General features: G+C 38.3%; 1 protein-coding gene across 1 annotated transcript in view; it reads left to right on the top strand.

Moving 5' to 3' along the window:
• Positions 1–16168, top strand: part of LOC125039000 (zinc finger protein 224-like) — a 16609-nt gene extending 441 nt beyond the window's left edge. Inside the window, exons 2-5 of the mRNA XM_047632718.1 lie at positions 2158–2187; positions 2696–2746; positions 7674–8175; positions 13805–16168. Coding sequence (XP_047488674.1) covers positions 2158–2187; positions 2696–2746; positions 7674–8175; positions 13805–15900 — 2679 coding nt within the window. The 3' untranslated portion in view covers positions 15901–16168. The remainder of the gene's footprint in view (positions 1–2157; positions 2188–2695; positions 2747–7673; positions 8176–13804) is intronic.
• Positions 16169–18268: the final 2100 nt, after the last annotated feature.

Below are 18268 nucleotides of genomic sequence, written 5' to 3'. Positions count from 1 at the left end.
AAGTGCTTCAAATTTCGGAAACTAACACAAAAAGAAATATTTGCAACAAAAATTGACTGGGAAAGTTTCGATCCCAGAGCTCAGCCTGATTCGTGGAATGCAATATTTCTGAAAGTCATAAATAATTTTTTTTTTTTTTTTTTTTTTTAGGATGCAATAGATCATACAAGGATAAGAGGGCTAGATAGACCGTCTATGCTTGACATATTTTTTACAAAGCATAAAGATGACATTAAGCATGTGGAATACTGCCCTCCTTTAGGAAAAAGTGATCATGTAGTAATTAAGTTGAAATACTGTCTACTACAGGAAAATCTTACCGTAAGAAAATAAAAGGAAAGCACAATTACAAGAGAGGTAATTATAGAAGCCTTAAAGATTTCTTTGATGACATAAACTGGGAAACCCTCACGAACGAACTGAACTTAAATATGCAATATTTTAAACTTTGCAAAGTCTGTAAACAAGGAGTAGAAAAAAAAAATGTATCAAGATTCAAAAGTAAAGCAAAAAATGGCCAAAATTGGTTCAATGATAAATGCAAGAAAATGAGAGAAAACAAACAACTCATTTGGAGAAGGTTCAGAAGACATAACTCTCAGGCAGCGTATGAAAGGTATAAAGTGGGAAGAAATGAGTATACACAAACTAACCAAAGCTTTTCTTTAACTACATAAATAGTAAAACTAAAAGTAGAGATAAAATTAGTGCCATCAAAGACAACATCGGTTATGCTAAGGAAGAGGAAATGTGTGAAATCCTTAATGAGAAATTTCAGTCAGTGTTTGTTCAGGACCCATAAGTAAACGTTCAAACGTAAATCAGAATATCGAAAATATCATACCCGAAAAGACCTACTGAAAGGGTTAGACAAAACTGAAGCAAAGGGACCAGATAAGTTATCCAACTGGGTTCTGAGGGAATGTGCCGAAGAACTATGTATTCCGTTATTGTTAATATTCCAAAATTTGATGAGACAAAGAAAACTACCAAAAGGTTGGAACTTACCAGTATAGCACTTATATACAAGAACGACGAAAAAAAAAAAAATCTCTAAATTATAGACCAGTTTTGTTAACTAGTGTAGTATGCAAGCTGATAGAAAGGATAATTAGGAAACAGTGGGTTGAAGTACTTGAAAAACACGATGTGATATCAAATAAGCAATTTGGTGTTAGGGAAGGAAGGTCATGCGTAACAAATCTCCTGTTTCTATGATAGAGTTTCTGAAATACTACAAGGAAACAGTGGGTGGGTGGACTGTGTATATATAGACTTTAAAGAGGTGCCTCATAAAAGACTATTATGGAAATTAGAACACCCACTGAAAGGGAAACTCCTCGAATGAATTCTTCATGAAAGACAGACCGTAATTAGAGGGAAGCACTCTACATGGCGACGAGTAACTAGCGGAGTGTCTCAAGGAAGCGGTCTTGGAACAGATTATGTTTACCATTGTCATAAATTATTTAGGGTCAAGCATAAGCCCAGTTATTTATATGAATATGTTTGCAGACGACGTGAAATTGCATAAAAGGATAACAGCCGATGTCTCATGCCAATGCTTACAAAGTGACATCGAGAGCTTATTAATTTGGAGTTGTACCTGGAAAATGGAATTTGACACCAATAAATGCCATGTAGTCAGGTTCGGAGAATGTCAAAATCGTCCACTAAACCAATTAGGAGACCTAATATTAAATCAAGCAGATAAAGAAAAAGAGCTTGGAGTAATCATACACAGGAACCTAAGCCCAAATTATCATATAAATGACAAGGTTCATAAAATGCGAGGGATGATAGCCAACATAAAGAGGGCATTCGTGTATGTGGACGAAGACATGGTAAAGAAGGTCATTACAGCCATCATATGACCTAGTGTTGAGTATGGTGTAGTGGTATGAAGTCCACACTTAAAAAGGGTAAAGATAAAATAGAGTTCAAAGAGCAGCCATAGGAGATATAAACTACGAAGAAAGACTACAGAAAATTGGTCTTACTACTTTGGTAGAAAGAAGGTGTGGCATAATAATGATGTTCAAATATATTACAGGAATAGGGAAGTTAAACAAAGATGACTTTATAATTTTGAACACAAGAAGGACGAGAAGACACAGCAAAAATTTAAAAAGTTATATGATAATTTAAATATACCAGACGGGATCATCTGAGCTTAGCTCTTCTCTCGTACTGAAACAACTAGGTAAGAACACACACACACACACACACACACACACACACACACACACACACACACACACACACACACACACACACACACACACACACACACACACACACACACACACACACACACACACACACACACACACACACACACACACACACACACACACACACACACACACACACACACACACACACACACACACACACATGCATATACAAAGAATAATGCACAAAACATATCCTTCCTAATAAAACTGACTCCAGTAAGCGACATGAATCCACATGAGAAAAACAAAAACAAAATAAAAAAAAAAACGGAATAACTAATGACCATTTTCTTTTTCTAAAAAGGCCGATTTTATTTTATTGTTTTTTGAAAAGCAAAACACATCATTAGTCAGTACATATTGAAAAATATTTGTATTACATGTTTTCTCTACTAATTAGTTTATATTAAATCTTGCTAAACATACAATTTTCTTTTCCTTCATTATCTCGGCCAAAGATCGGCGAAGCCAAGTTGTTTACATCGGGAGCAGCACTTCTGCGGGCAAGGGTTTGTAGATCTGCCTTGTTCTTCACAACAGTTACGACTTCCTACTTCTACTGCCAGATTAGTTGTAATAAAGTATAATATCTAAAAAAAAATTCTTTGTCAACAATATCACCTGAATTCCAAGTAAAATTAGATAAATTCGCAAACAATAGTTTTGAATAGGAGACCATTTAGAAGGCTTTCCCTTATAAGATGTAATTCATATTAATATGTTTATGCAGCTGAAGGCTAACTAAAATTTGCAGTCTTGAACTCTTTGTGTCATGCATTACATCAATAGCAGTACTGATGGAGTCCTCTCATCATGTAGTAGGCTACTCACATATACAAGAACTAATATATATACACACTCAGTCTTAGGTTTGATAGTCAGAGAGGGTATAAAGGTTAATATTACCGAAAGTGACGCACAGAGAAGAGGGAAATGGACACTTCCGTCTTATAGAGCATAAGAAATAGAGTTTTAAACAACGCAGGTACTGCTACTCTGACCTCGAATATACTGCAAAATGATGAATATATCCGCTGCATATCACCACTGGTAACATAATGCAATTTCTGTTGACTAATTTTACCAGAGTTCTACCACACATGCACGGTGTTGAATTCTTGCTCTACCTATGGCAGGGAAGAGTTTGTCTGACGTTGTCCCCTGCAATGAATATGTGGAGGAATCTTTGTTTTCCTTTGCATTAGACAATATAGTGACTAATTTGGTACTGTTATTACAGCAAAGTTGGAGAATTACATACTATATACTGGAACTCCTGGAAAAATAGTTAATAGACATCACATTATGATACTGTAAATGTAGCCCTAACCATAAATAAAAGGTAGAAAAGGTTAGGTTTGGATTTTGTGTTTGCATGATTCCCTGGTTTTGGGTCTTCATCTTTGTTCTCTTGATAACAAATACTGGAATGAAGAATATTTGGGAAATTGTAGGTAAAATATGAAGGAAAATGAGTACTTGGTATATGAACAAATCATCTATTACAGCTCTGCAGGTCCTCCTATATAGTTATATACATATGTATATAGATATATACATATATATATATATATAGGTATATACATTATATATATATATATATAGGTATATACATTATATATATATATATAGGTATATACATTATATATATATATATATATATATATATAGATATATATATATATATATATATATATATATATATATATATATATATATATATTTATATGTGTACACATACACGCACATACATGCGCACAGGCACACATGCACATGTACACCCACACGCATACTCACACGCACACCCACACGGACATGTACACCCACACGCACACTCACACTCACACGCACACACACACACGCACGCACACGCACACGCACACGCACACGCACACGCACACGCACACGCACACGCACACGCACACGCACACGCACACGCACACGCACACGCACACACACACACACACACACACACACACACACACACACACACACACACACACACACACACACACACACACACATACACACATACACACACACACACACATATATGTCTGTCAAAAAAACAAATATATATATATATATATAGTTGTAAATATATACATATATGTCTGTAAATATATATATATATATATGTGTATATATTTACATATGTATATATATGTATATATACGTTTATACATGTAGATGTATGTATAGTTACAAATTATATATATATTATATATATTATATGTATTATATGTATTATATGTATTATATATATTATATATATTATATATATTATATATATTATATATATTATATATATTATATATATTATATATATTATATATATTATATATATTATATATATTATATATATGCATATATGTGTATATGTATGCATATATGTATATATATATGCAAATATATATACATATATGCATATATATACATATATGCAGATATATATACATATATGCATATATATATACATATAGCATATATATACATATATGCATATATATATACATATATGCATATATATACATATATGCATATATATACATATATGCATATATATATACATATATGCATATATATATATATACATATATGCATACATATAATATATATAATATATATAATATATATAATATATATAATATATATAATATATATAATATATATAATATATATAATATATATAATATATATAATACATATAATACATATAATACATATAATATATATAATATATATAATATATATAATATATATGTATGTATGTATGTATGTGCATTTAAATATGTATATATATGTACATATGTATATATATATATATATATATAAAATCATATATATATAATACATATATACATATAAGCATACATATTTTATATATATATATATATATATATATATATATATATAAATACATATATGCATATATACAACCACACACACACACACACACACACACACACACACACACACACACACACACACACACACACACACACACACACACACACACACACACACACACACACACACATATTTGCCCAAAACACTATATTCACTTATACCCAACAATACTCAAATGATGCCCAGGCATGGCCATGACGGAGAATGAAGTCAGAGACAAGTTGCCTATTCTGAAAACAATTACATCACAGTATTGCCCAAACCAGCATTCCTATGCTCCTATTACTCTCTATACTTACCAGGGTTACAGTAGTAAACCTTTAAGTGTTTGGATTTTTACCTGAATATTTTGAAGTTTACTGAAGTAGACTTTATTGTTCTTAGTACAATAGGGGTTAGTTAGCATTTTCTGGGGCTTTTGAGAAATGGTTTGCTCAACCCTTTCTACATTTTATCATAAAACTTTTTCTATGTGTATGTACTTGTTGGAACACTGGTCAGGAGGTTTTGACAAGGTAAGACCTGGACAGTATATAGAGATAGTATATAATTCAGATTTTTAAACATATACACTTGACTTCTTGGGGGTCAAAAATGTTGAATAAGACTGCTTTTTATAAGAAGCCATTTTTTCTACATTTTTACCCTATCTTTCTGAATGTCCAAATCTTTACTCCGGCCAAGAAACTGACCTGAGAAAAAGGTTTCCAGCACTGGTTATAACTGGGTCTGCATACATGAAGACAGCATTCATAAGGCAGATTAATAGGGAAATCATTATATATATATTTTTTTACATTTAATGATTCTTCCTAAATAGCTTACTGTGTTGGCTGTTTAACTATTTACAAGTTCTCTTATTTGCAATTGTTCCTAAAAGTGATTTTCAAACAAAAAAGTTTAGACTCATCACACTGATTGAGAACCATGAGAATAGTAAGTCTAAGCTCATGGGATGGTTAGCAGGAGGCAGGAGTGGCCAAACCTATGAATACTGCTTATTTGCTTTCACCATAAGTTTGTTAGTAATAGATATGATATTTACAGTTTTTTCTAGATTTTACCTTCATCTTTTAAATGGATCTAGTTGCAATTATTCTTTTCCATACTTTTCACTATATTATGAAAATAATGAGAAAGTCAGCCATTTTTTCTTTCTTCTTCGTTTTCTAAAGATTAATAATCCACACTGTGTGTAGATCATCTTCAAAACAGTAAATGAACATATATTACAGTGGGCATGACATATATTTCTGCCATCCAGTCCTATTGTGTTAATCCAATGCCTACGGGCAGGATGTGTATGTACGTGCTATGCCCACTGTAACTACTTGTTTGATTGTTTTTACACATAGATGGCTACACTTGTACTAAGTTACCAATGAGCCAGTTACAAGTACTGCCAGTCTCGCCCGTTTACCCTTTTCTTTGATTTTCACAAAAATATAGAAAATGATCACAACATTTTCCTTATTTTTTATTAATTTTCTCCGGCAGCATTGGGTTAATATGGATTATTATTCATGCATCTATAGTATAATTTTATGACTAATATGGCTAACTACCTAGATATTTCTCTTCAGATATTAAATTAGATCAATTACATTAAGTGTAATGTCAGTAAATAGGTTGGCTTGTACAGACTTTGTCATTCAGTAAACATACTAAAATACATACATATATATATATATATATATATATATATATATATATATATATATATATATATATATATATATATATATAAAATTGGGCTATGCATGCTGTAGCAATAAATAGTTGGTCCAGTTTCATCCAGCCATCTTTTATTAGAAGAAGAATATGGACAAAGGATAGAGCAAATAAATCTAAGAAGCTTTTCTATGTACTTCTGTCACAACTCAATAATAATGAAGTTATTAGACACTCAAGTGTTGCAGAGCCAGAAATGAAAACCTGAATTAGTTTTCTGTCACTTCATGATAGTTATAATAACTTTGAAGTGAATTGATTCTCCCTGTACTTGATATATATATATATATATATATATATATATATATATATATATATATATGTATGTATGTATGTATATGTTTTTTTATTTTTTTATTTGCAATGTATTCTTATATTTTTATTTTTATTTTACCCGCAATATGGACAAGGGTACTGTTAATAAGAATTTCTTTCTAGATTATTGTTAACCCAACCACCACACATTTATGTTCTGTCCCCTGTAGTTTTTTGTGAATTATATATACTTTTACTTCATTTTAACTGACATTATACTTAGGCTAGACTGTATAAGATGTAACTCATGGGGTGCAAGTCACAGATCAGACTAAAGAGTGTCATAGTGCAGACCACAACTCAACCTATTTTGTAAAAGAAATTACTGATAGATACTAAAACCTTTTATATATATATCATGTAAGCAATATAAAGTGATAGTGATACTTTAAAGTGATACCTTTTCATCTTTTCATTGAGAATGTTCTGTTGGTCATGTAAATGATTTTAGTGTCTTTAAACTGGTGTCTTTTTTTACAGGTAAAGTCCAAAGATGTGAGTTCCATATCCCGAACTGATGATCAGGCATCTTCAAGAATGTCTGATGAGAGTGACTTGGCAAACTTTCAACTTCTTGAGATCAAGGAGGGAGAAACCGGGGAATGCATCGTTCTTGTGGACAGTAGGGAGAGGGAAGAAGTCCTGTACATAAACTCAAATTCTTGTTCCATTTCATGCCAGACAGACCCTCTATGTCTGTTGCAATGTTCTTATAACCCTCTTTGCAGCATTCCCATGTTCTTTTGTGCCTTACCATTTCCTGGAGAAGCCACAACTCAGTGTACAATTCCTGTAAAGGTGGATGTTGGAGTAGGGACAAATGCAGCACACCATTCCTGCTCAGATTCTTCCAAGAGAATAGAAAAAAAAAATTACAAGTCAGACAGTCCTGAAGTGCCAGTTAAGCAGGGATGTGAAGTACAGAATCTCAGAACAACTGCTGATGGTGATACATTGAAAACACAGAGGAGCCCAAGTAAAGGTATCTTTCTCTCAACTTATTTTGGACAAAAAAAAAAAATAATAATAATTTTGGGGGGTCATAAGATTCTACAAACCCTCTCCCTTCCTCCTTCTCCACTTCCTCCCATTACCCATCCAAATGTATTTAGTACTTCTTAGTGGTGCTCAGCCTGCTTGATGCTCAATGATGCATTATAGAGCAATGTTTTGTATGCATGCTTTTTGCTGTATAAAGTACTCTACACTAGGAATCTTGTAATATTGATACTACTTTGTAATATGTGTCCTCACTTCAAAACAATTATTTTTGTACTTACACAAGGCATATGCACTGAGGAGGGAGAGAGGGAGAGAGGGAGAGGGAGAGGGAGAGGGGGAGAGAGGGAGAGGGGGAGAGAGGGAGAGAGGGAGAGAGGGAGAGAGGGAGAGAGGGAGAGAGGGAGAGGGAGAGAGGGAGAGAGGGAGAGAGGGAGAGAGGGAGAGAGGGAGAGAGGGAGAGAGGGAGAGAGGGAGAGGGAGAGGGAGAGGGAGAGGGAGAGGGAGAGGAGAGGGAGAGGGAGAGAGGAGAGAGAGGAGAGAGAGAGAGAGAGAGAGAGAGAGAGAGAGAGAGAGAGAGAGAGAGAGAGGAGAGAGAGAGAGAGGAGAGAGAGTAGAGAGAGAGAGAGAGAGAGGAGAGAGAGAGAGAGAGAGAGAGAGAGAGAGAGAGAGAGAAGAGAGAGAGAGAGAGAGAGAGAGAGGAGAGAGAGAGAGAGAGAGAGGGAGAGAGAGAGAGAGAGAGGTAGAGGAGAGAGAGAGAGAGAGAGGTAGAGAGAGAGAGAGAGAGAGAGAGAGAGAGAGAGAGGGTAAAAGAGAGAGAGAGAGTAGTAGAGAGAGAGAGAGAGAGAGAGAGAGAGAGAGAGAAAAGGGAGAGAGAGAGAGAGAGAGGAGAGAGTAGAGAGAGAGAGGAAGAGGTAGAGAGGAGAAAAGGTAGAGAGAAGAGAGAGAAGAGAGAGAGGCAGCCGGGCGCTCGCGCGTCCGCTTCGGGCTCGCCGGCGCGTCGCGCGCTTGCGCTCCCTCGGTCATCGCTCGCCTCGCTTCGCGGGCTCTCGCTCTCCTTACGCTCGCGTCTCGCGCGGCGCGGGCGCGTCGCTGGCCTCTCTCTCTGTGCTCTCTCTCTGTCTCTTCCTTTCTCTGCGCCTCTCGCTTCTCTTCTCTTTTGACTCTCGCTCTCGCTGTCTCTGCTCTGCTCTCTCTGCTCTCTCTTTTCTCTCTCCTCGCTCTCTCTCTCTCTCTCTCCTCGCTCGCTCTCTACTTCTCTCTCCGCTCTCGCTCTACTCTGCTCGCTCCTCTCTCTCTCTCTCTCTCGCTCCTCTCTCGCTCTCCGCTCTCCTGCTCCTCTCGCTCTCTCTCTCTCTCCTCTCTCTCTCTCTTCTCTCTCTGCTCCTCTTCCTCTCTCGCTCTCGCTCGCTCGTCCTCCTCCGTCGCTCGGCTTACTCCTCGCTCTCTCTCTCTCCTCCTCTCTCTCTCTGCTTCGCTCCTCGCTCCGACTCCTCTCTCTCTCTCTCCTCTCCCTCTACTCCTCTCGCTCTCTTACCCTCTCTCTCGCCTTACTCCGCTCTCTCTCTCGCCTCTCGCTCTCTCTCGCTCTCTTACTCCTCTCTCTCTTGGCCGGACTCCTCTTTTCTCTCCTCTCCCCTCTCGCTCTCTCTCGCTCTCTCCGTCTCTCTCTCTCGCTCTCTCTCTCTCTCTCGCTCCTCGCTCTCTCTCTCTCGCTCTCTGCTGTTTTTTACTCCCTCTCTCTCTCTCTCTCTCTCTCTCCCCTCCTCTCGTCTCTCTCCTCCTCGTCTCTCTCTCTCTCCTCTCTCCTCTCCTCTCTTTTTTTACTCCTCGCTCTCTCTCTCCTCTCTCTCTCTCTCTCGCTCTGCTCTCTCGTCTCTCTCTCCTCTCTCTCCCCTCTCGCTCTCTCTGTTTACTCCCTCCTCTCTCGCTCTCGCTCTCTCTCTCTCTCTCTCTCTCTCTCGCTCTCGTCTCTCTCCTCTCGCTCTCTCTCTCTCTCTTAACTCCTCTCGCTCTGCTCTCTCCGCCTCTCTCTCTCGTCTCTCTCTCTCCTCTCGCTTTTGACTCCTCTCTCTCTCTCTCTCCTCTCTCTCCGCTCTCTCTCTCTCTCTCTCTCGCTCTCTCTCTCTCTCTCTCTCTTTTACTCCTCCTCTCTCTCGCGCTCTCGCCCTCGCCTCGCTCTCCTCTCTCTCGCGCTCTCTCTCTCTCTCGCTTCTCTCTTGTTACTCCTCTCCTCTCTCTCGCTCTCTCTCTCTCCTCTCTCTCGCGCTCTCTCTCTCTCTCGCTCTCTCTCGCTCCTCTCGTCTTTTTTACCCCTCTCTCTCCTCTCTCTCGCTCTCTCTCGCTCGCTCTCTCTCGCTCTCGCTCTCTCTCTCTCTCTCTCTTTTTTTACTCCTCTCTCTCTCTCTCTCTTTCTCTTCTCCTCTCGCTCTCCTCCTACTCTCTCTCTCGCTCTCTCTCTTCTCTCGCTCTCTCTCTCCTCTCTCGTCTCGCTCCCCGCTCTCCTCTCGCGCTCTGTCTCCGTCTCTCTCTCTCTCGTCTCTTTAACTCCTCCCTCTCTCTCTCTTCGTCCTCTTCTCTCTCTCTCCTTTTACTCCTCTCTCTCTCTCTGCTCGTCTCTTGACTCCTCTCTCCTCTGCTCGCTCTCTTTGACTCCTCTCTCTCTCTCTCTCTCTCGTTCTCGCTCTCTCTCTCTCTCTTCTCGTCTCTCCTCTCTCGCTCTCTCTCTCGCTCGCGCTCTCTCGCTCTCTCTCTCGTGCGCTCTCGCTCTCTCTCTCTCTCCTCCTCTCTCTCTCTCCGCCCGCTCTCTCGTCCTCCTCCCCTCTCTCTCTCTCTCTCTCGCTCTACCTCTCTCCCTCTCTCTCTCTACTCGCTCTCTCGCGCTCTTAGCCTCTACGCTCGCTCTTACTCCTGCTCTCGTCTCCTCTTACTCCCTCTCTCCCTTACTCCTCTCTCCTCCTTCGCGCCTCTCTCTCTCTCTCTCCTCTCTCTCTCTCTCTCTCTCTCTCTCGCTCTCTCTCGCTCTCTCTTCGCTCTCTCCTCTTCTCCACTCCTTCTCTCGCGCTCGCTCGCTCTACTCCTTTCTCTCTCTCTCGTACTCCTTTCGCGCTCGCGCTCCCCCTCTCTGCTTACTCCTTCGCTCGCTCTCGCTCTCTCGCTCTCCTCTCGCTCCTCTCTCGCCTCGCGCTCCCGCGCTCGCTGCGCTCTCCCCTCCTCTCTCGCTCGTCTCTCGTCCAATTACCCAAACCCACCCCCCATCCCGACCTCCCGACCCCCGCCCGTAGCCCACAGAACACGACCAATACCGCCCACCCAAAAAGAAGCCCCGGGGCCAAGCCTCCCCACACCAATCACAAGTCAAAAGTTACAAGCAAAAGCCCCACCAAACTTTAAAACCCCTTCCCCAGCCCCCCGGCCCCGTAAATCGAACGAAAAGGAGGGGAGAAATACCAGACATCTGTTCAAATTTTTTCCACCTACAATCCCTCCAACACGCAGACCCCTCCCCACAACCCCACCACACACATCACCACTCTCACTCTCAAAATAATATCAAAAAATATCAACCCAAACCCCACCAAAAAACTCACATAAAAAAAAAAACCCCACTCAATATAAACTCACAAACTATCCCAACAACTAAACACCAAACACATTAAATATCTCCCCAAAATCAAACTAAAAAATAAATAATTAATAAAAAAACAAATTTAAAAACTAAAAAACCCAAAAAACTCACTCAACTAAATAACTTAACACCATACCTAAAACAAACTAAAAAAATAAATAACATAAAAAAATAAAAATAATCACTTACCTATACCCAACCATCACCCAAATCCAAACCCCACAAACCCAAAAACCCCAACATCTCCCCTAACCAAACCAAAACCCCAAACCCTACACCCAGACTAAAAAAACTAATATATCCACTCAAACTCCACAAAATTAAATATCAACTGAATATACAGATAAATTAAAAAGAGCCAAAAACAGGTAATGAACATCCCCCCGGATACCATCTTAGGGTTTGAATAAGCGGAGGGTTTAAAGAGAAAAGGAAAGGCAATGCAGTGAACACAGAGGAAGTGAGGACAGGTGAGTAGAAGGGAAGGGAGGTCAGATCCGGTTGAAGGAACAGGGAGCTATGGAATGGGGGCAAAGGGAGAAAGGGAGTCCCTGTTCATGAAGGTCCAGCTTGATGTCCTCATTTTCCCTCATTTTCTTGTCTGCTGGAGGAAGAAGTTAGTAGGCAGAAGGAGACATGGATCTTGGTGAACAGAGAGTCGACATACAAGTTCATCAATCTGCGGCATGGACATCAGTGGGACACAGACCATTAGATGGATTTGTCAGCTGTGCATATTGTTTTCTCTTCTGCCAAAGTCTACAACCACAGACTGTTGAAATCATCCTTAATCAAGCTGTTGCTAAATGTCAGTTAAAACACAGTTTTTTCTCATGCCTATGGTCTCCTCTGTTCCCACATCCTCTGCCTTCCCCCTTATGCTGGCTACCCTTAGCATAGACTGCATAATCCCTTGACCTGATCTGACCTCCCTTCTCTATCATTCTCCTGTCCTCTTCTGCCCCATGTTCACTCTGTTTTAAACTTCCTCCTTTTCCTTTACTCTTCAGACCTGAAGCTGGAATCCAGGAGGATTTTGAAACTATTGTCTCATTTCCAATAAATCTAGTTTGTGAACAGTAGGTTTTTACCATAGTACCAACACGGTATGGTATTTTACCATTTTTCATATATATATATATATATATCAAGCTATATATATATATATATCAAGCTTTATATATATATATATATATATTATATATATGTATGTATATAGGATGTATACATACATACATACATATATATAATATATATATATATATATATATATATATATATATATACATATATACATACATAGATACACATATAGATATATACATATATACATATGTGCAAATATACATATATTTATATAATATAATATATTATATATAATATATATAATATATAATATATAATATATACATATGTGCATATATACATATATTTATATATATAATATATATAATATATAATATATGATATATAATATATAATATATAATATATGATATATGATATATAAATGTATATATATATATGTTTATATTTGTTTATATATATAATAATGTATATTTATATATGCACATTTGTATATATACATATATATATATATATATATATATATATATATATACATACATACATATACATACATATGTATACACATTTATACATATATATACACATACATATGTACACACACACACACACACACATATATATATATATATATATATATATATATATATATATATATATACAATGTGTATATATATATAAAAGCAAACTCAGCTAAATGAACAGAGGAAGGTACATACACAAAAAAATTAGGATTTTTGAATGCAACCCAAGTAATCAGGTATTTAATCATGCACGAAAGTATTACTCTCATTTGGCTTTTCATGATCAGCTTTTTGAATGCCGCTGATGTGGCTGTAGATTTTATGACTGAAAATATGTTATGTATGCGTCTATATGTATTTGCTTTTCCTTTTCAGCTGCTGTGGTTGAAATATGGAACAAGGAAGCTGTAAGCATAGTTTCAGAGGTGAAAAGCAGTGAATGCTCAGAAGAAAATTGCAAGAAGCAAGACACTGCCAGCAGCTGTGTCAAATCTTTAGAAATTCTTCAAATAAAAGGTAAAAGAGGAAGAAAAAAGAAAATTGTAGCAGAAGAATCAGTAGAATCAAAAGAGGTGAAAATCAAGGCATTTAAAGCCAACACTACTGAAGAAAAGATTTCTAGAAGACGCAGGAAGAAAAAACGAGATGCTGACTTCGAATATGATCTTAGTGACAGTGAGGATGGAGCTAAAATTAAGCTTGAGGTTGATGATGATGATACAGATAAAGACTGGATGGTGATGAAGGAGGTTGCATTAGTTGAAGAGGAAAAGAGCTTGATCAATGAATTAATTTTGCAAGAGGAAAGCTCTGCTTCAGAACAGGGCCTTCGAGTGCCGGCAGTGAAGAAGGAGGGTTCTGATGAGAGTGTGTATTATAATAGTTTGATAGATGCTGTAGCCATGGAATATGGTGTAAGCAGTGATGACTCTGAGGAAGGAGAAGAGGAGTGGCATGATGATGATAGTGATAAAATGGGTGATGAAGAGATCACCTCTCACAATAGTCAGGTCCTTAGGGTTGGCATCACTGACCTTGTCCCAGAAAAAACAAAAGACTTCTCAAAGCAGAATAAAAAACATTTAGAGAAATCTCGAGAGAGATACCACAGGGAGAAAGTTGTAAATAAGGAAGGTAAAGTGTCATTTAAGTGCTTGAAATGTAATGAAGAGTTTGATATGCGAACTCAGCTAAATGAACATAGGAAGGTACATACACGAAAAATTAGGATTTATGAATGCAACCACTGTGATAAGGTATTTAATGATGCACGAAAGTATTACTCTCATTTGGCTTTTCATGACCGTCTTTTTGAGTGCCGCTCATGTGGCCGTAGATTTTCACTCCTTGGTAACTTGAAAAAGCACATTACCATACACCAAGGAGCTCCTGATCAAGTCTGTGATGTGTGTGGTTTTCAGTTCCTAACACCAGAGCAGTTAAAGCTTCACCAAGAGGCCCAGCACAGTGGTGACCACATACGCACATATACTTGTAAATGCATCCACTGTGGGAAGGAGTATGTAAGAGAGGAGGCCTTCCATCAACACATAAGCAAAGGTCCTTACATTTGTAGCATTTGCAATGAATCTTTAGGATGTGAATTTCAGTTACAGAAACATGTCCGCTATCAACACAACCAGTGTGTGTGTGAATATTGTGGGAAGTCTTTCAAGAAAAACTCACTTATCCATCATATAAAATTGGTTCATAAGGAAGGTAAAGTTCAATGTCCACACTGCCCCAAGAAATTCACATACCGTTGCAAGATGCTTGCTCATATTGATGCCAATCACTCCATAGAGAAAAAATATAAGTGCAATCATTGCAGTTATACAGCTCGAACTGTTAATACTCTTAATTTACATAGGCGCAGGTGTCACATGGATCCAAACAAGCTTCGGAATTATGTATGCAAAATTTGTGGGCGGAAATTCTTCTTACCCTCAAAACTTACTCTGCACTATAGAACACATACAGGTGAAAAACCTTTCAAGTGCCAAACTTGTGGTAAAGGCTTTGCTGCCAAGTATAATATGATGGAGCATGAAAGATGTGTGCATGGTGAACGTGTACAACTCAAACATCCTGATGGCAGTACCACAGTCCGTGTTGTAAAGCACCGCCGAGCCCCAAGAGCTCCAGGGCGCAGATGTGACCTGTGTGGTGTTGATTTTCCTTCATCCTCTGCAGTCCTCCAACACATGAGTGAAATACATGGGGCTGAGGCTTCTGCTGATGATGCTCTAGCAAATGTAAGAGCAAATATCAAGGTTGAAGGTCAGAGTGAGGAGGCAAACAGAGAGAAGTGCATGGTAGTTGACAGCCAGTATGAAGTAATGGCTGGCAGTGAAGATGATATTATACTAAGCTCTTCATCAGGCATGGTGAGCATCCGTGCAGATGCCATTCCAGAGTATGCCACTCATGTGGAGATTGATGGCATTGAGTATCAAGTAGTTCGCCAATAGATAGTTTTAACATATTTCTATTCTATATAAATTATCTTTTTTATTTCAAGTTTTGAAAAATCAGATATGTTTTATAAAGTTGCATTGATACTACTAGATGTATGTTTTTACCAACTTATTTGTGTGATTTGACATATTTTGTTAATGGAGTTTTTCATACCCATATTAGATTTATTTCAGAATGTAAGAAATGGTAATATGGTATACGATATGTGACAGTGCTATGTACAGAAAATAGTTGGTTCTGCATAAAGAAGTAGGGAGGAGATATTTAAGTTTTATTTCTTCAAACCACTTCAGACTCTCATGTGATTAGATGAATATTGTGTAATATTGAATGAACATACTTGTAAAATTAAAACTATTAAAGTTCTTCAATGAAAGAGTAAATGCAAATCAGGAAATTTAATAAATGATGAAATAAACTGTATCCCTTTGAAAAGACAATTTTGAAGTATTTATGTATATTTGCATGAAAAATTGAGATATGCAAGCATGTTTGAAATGTAACTGCTTAATTAAGATTAACTTTGAATGTTCAGAAGCAGATATTTCATTTTGTTATATAATTTAAAATATTAAACTTTTCTAATATACTTATAAATTGTTCACTTTTTTACTTGTTGATAACCATACGTACATAAAACAAAACGAGCACAATTTATCAGTAAATGTGTAGTAATGAATATTTATAAATTGATCCAAAGTAATGGGTGTTAAATATTTTTTAATAGCAAAAATATCAATGACAGCCTCCATCTGCAACTTCATTTCATTCTAATAGAAAAGGCAACCATAATATAATATACATTAGTTTTGAGAATGCATTATAACCAAATAAAATTCAAATCTACTTATTTTACATGGAATGCAAGATTGGTTTCCTGTTCATATAGGCATCAAAATGAATGAAAGTGCTAAGAGTTGTACAAGACCAACTCTTAAACTCCACACAGTGATACAGAGCCACTTTTATGTGAACACCTATGTTGCAGATGGAGAAATAGTAGAAAAGATTAAAATGGCACTGGAAACAAAAAAGGAAGACAAATAAAGTATCTGGAATAATTACATGGACACACACAAATGGAAGTTACATTTGTAAGTATTAGAGTGCAGAGCAAGTTCATCCTCATTGTTGGAGCTAATGCCATTGGGTTACATAGCTGCATCCACCCTTCGTTTCTAGCCACGGGGATCCCTCATGGTGAGCTGTTGGGCAGGCCCCTGGCCCTTCTCTAGCTCCTCTCTATAGATATGGTTGATTTGCCCAAACCACAACATCCCTCAGGCTTCCTCCATCCAGGATTGTCTCCTGGAGTGACAATAGGCAGGCAGGGTCAGGGTTCCTCGGTGTGGGGGGGGGGGGGGGGGGGGGGAGGGTGGAAATTGGGAGGATGCTGTGGTACAACATATAGCCTGAATATCTGTATAACACATAATCCCTAGCTATTGTACCCACATATCTGGTGAAGGTACTGGGGAGGATTGTGACAGTAGTGAGGCAGGTCGAAGAGGGTTGGCGATAGATTCGCATGGTGGAGTCTGGAGGGGGGGCGGGTGAGATAGTGTCCCGGTTTCCTCGTCTATGAAGATTAACTTAGGATTGAGCCGAGAGGGCAGGCTGGATAGGGTCTATGAGTTGAATGGATTATGTTTGTTGATGGGTACGTGGGAATGGTTAAGAATAAATGAATTGAAGTGGATTGGTAGTGGGGGAATATTATGTTCTAAGAAGTTTTCTTAAGTGGGGGTGGGATCGAGGTGTGGGGGGTTGGGGGGTTGGTGGGTTCGTTTTGCGTAGATATTTTCCTGGATCTTTCTAGTCCAAGAACCCCCCAGGCCCAAACTTCCTCTCAATGCTGTTCCATCAAGAGCGGTACCCAGCGATTCCAAATACTCAGATAAGATAGCAACATCGTCAGCAAAGTCAAGATCCATGATCTTGATATTGCCTAGTGTTGCTCCATAATGGCTGAATGCATAAAGAGCAGCCACCAGCAATTCCAAATACTGAGATAGGATAGCAACATCTTCAGCAAAGTCAAGATCCACTATGTCACACCAAAAATATCCATTGTTACAAATAAAATTAAACTAAACTAAACTCCCCCCCAACCCCCCCCCCTAACTTCCCCAATAAACTTCCCCCTCCCACTCGCCCAAACTCCCGAACCTCCCCCCGACATAAACTCCCCCGCGCGCACAACACCCACCAACATTCGCATCAGAACCCCTACACCGCGCGGACAGGGACCCACCGGTATCACAATCTCCCATAACCCGACCAATAACCTTCTAGCTCCCCTATGAGCACCAGATCCCCACAATAAAAAACCGAAACGCCAGCTACACTCGTTCACCAACA

This window comes from Penaeus chinensis, chromosome 26 (genome assembly GCF_019202785.1).
Source record: "Penaeus chinensis breed Huanghai No. 1 chromosome 26, ASM1920278v2, whole genome shotgun sequence".
NCBI classification, from domain to species: domain Eukaryota; kingdom Metazoa; phylum Arthropoda; class Malacostraca; order Decapoda; family Penaeidae; genus Penaeus; species Penaeus chinensis.
The sequence above is the reverse complement of the archived record's forward strand: the minus strand, read 5'-3'. Positions and strand labels throughout refer to the sequence as shown.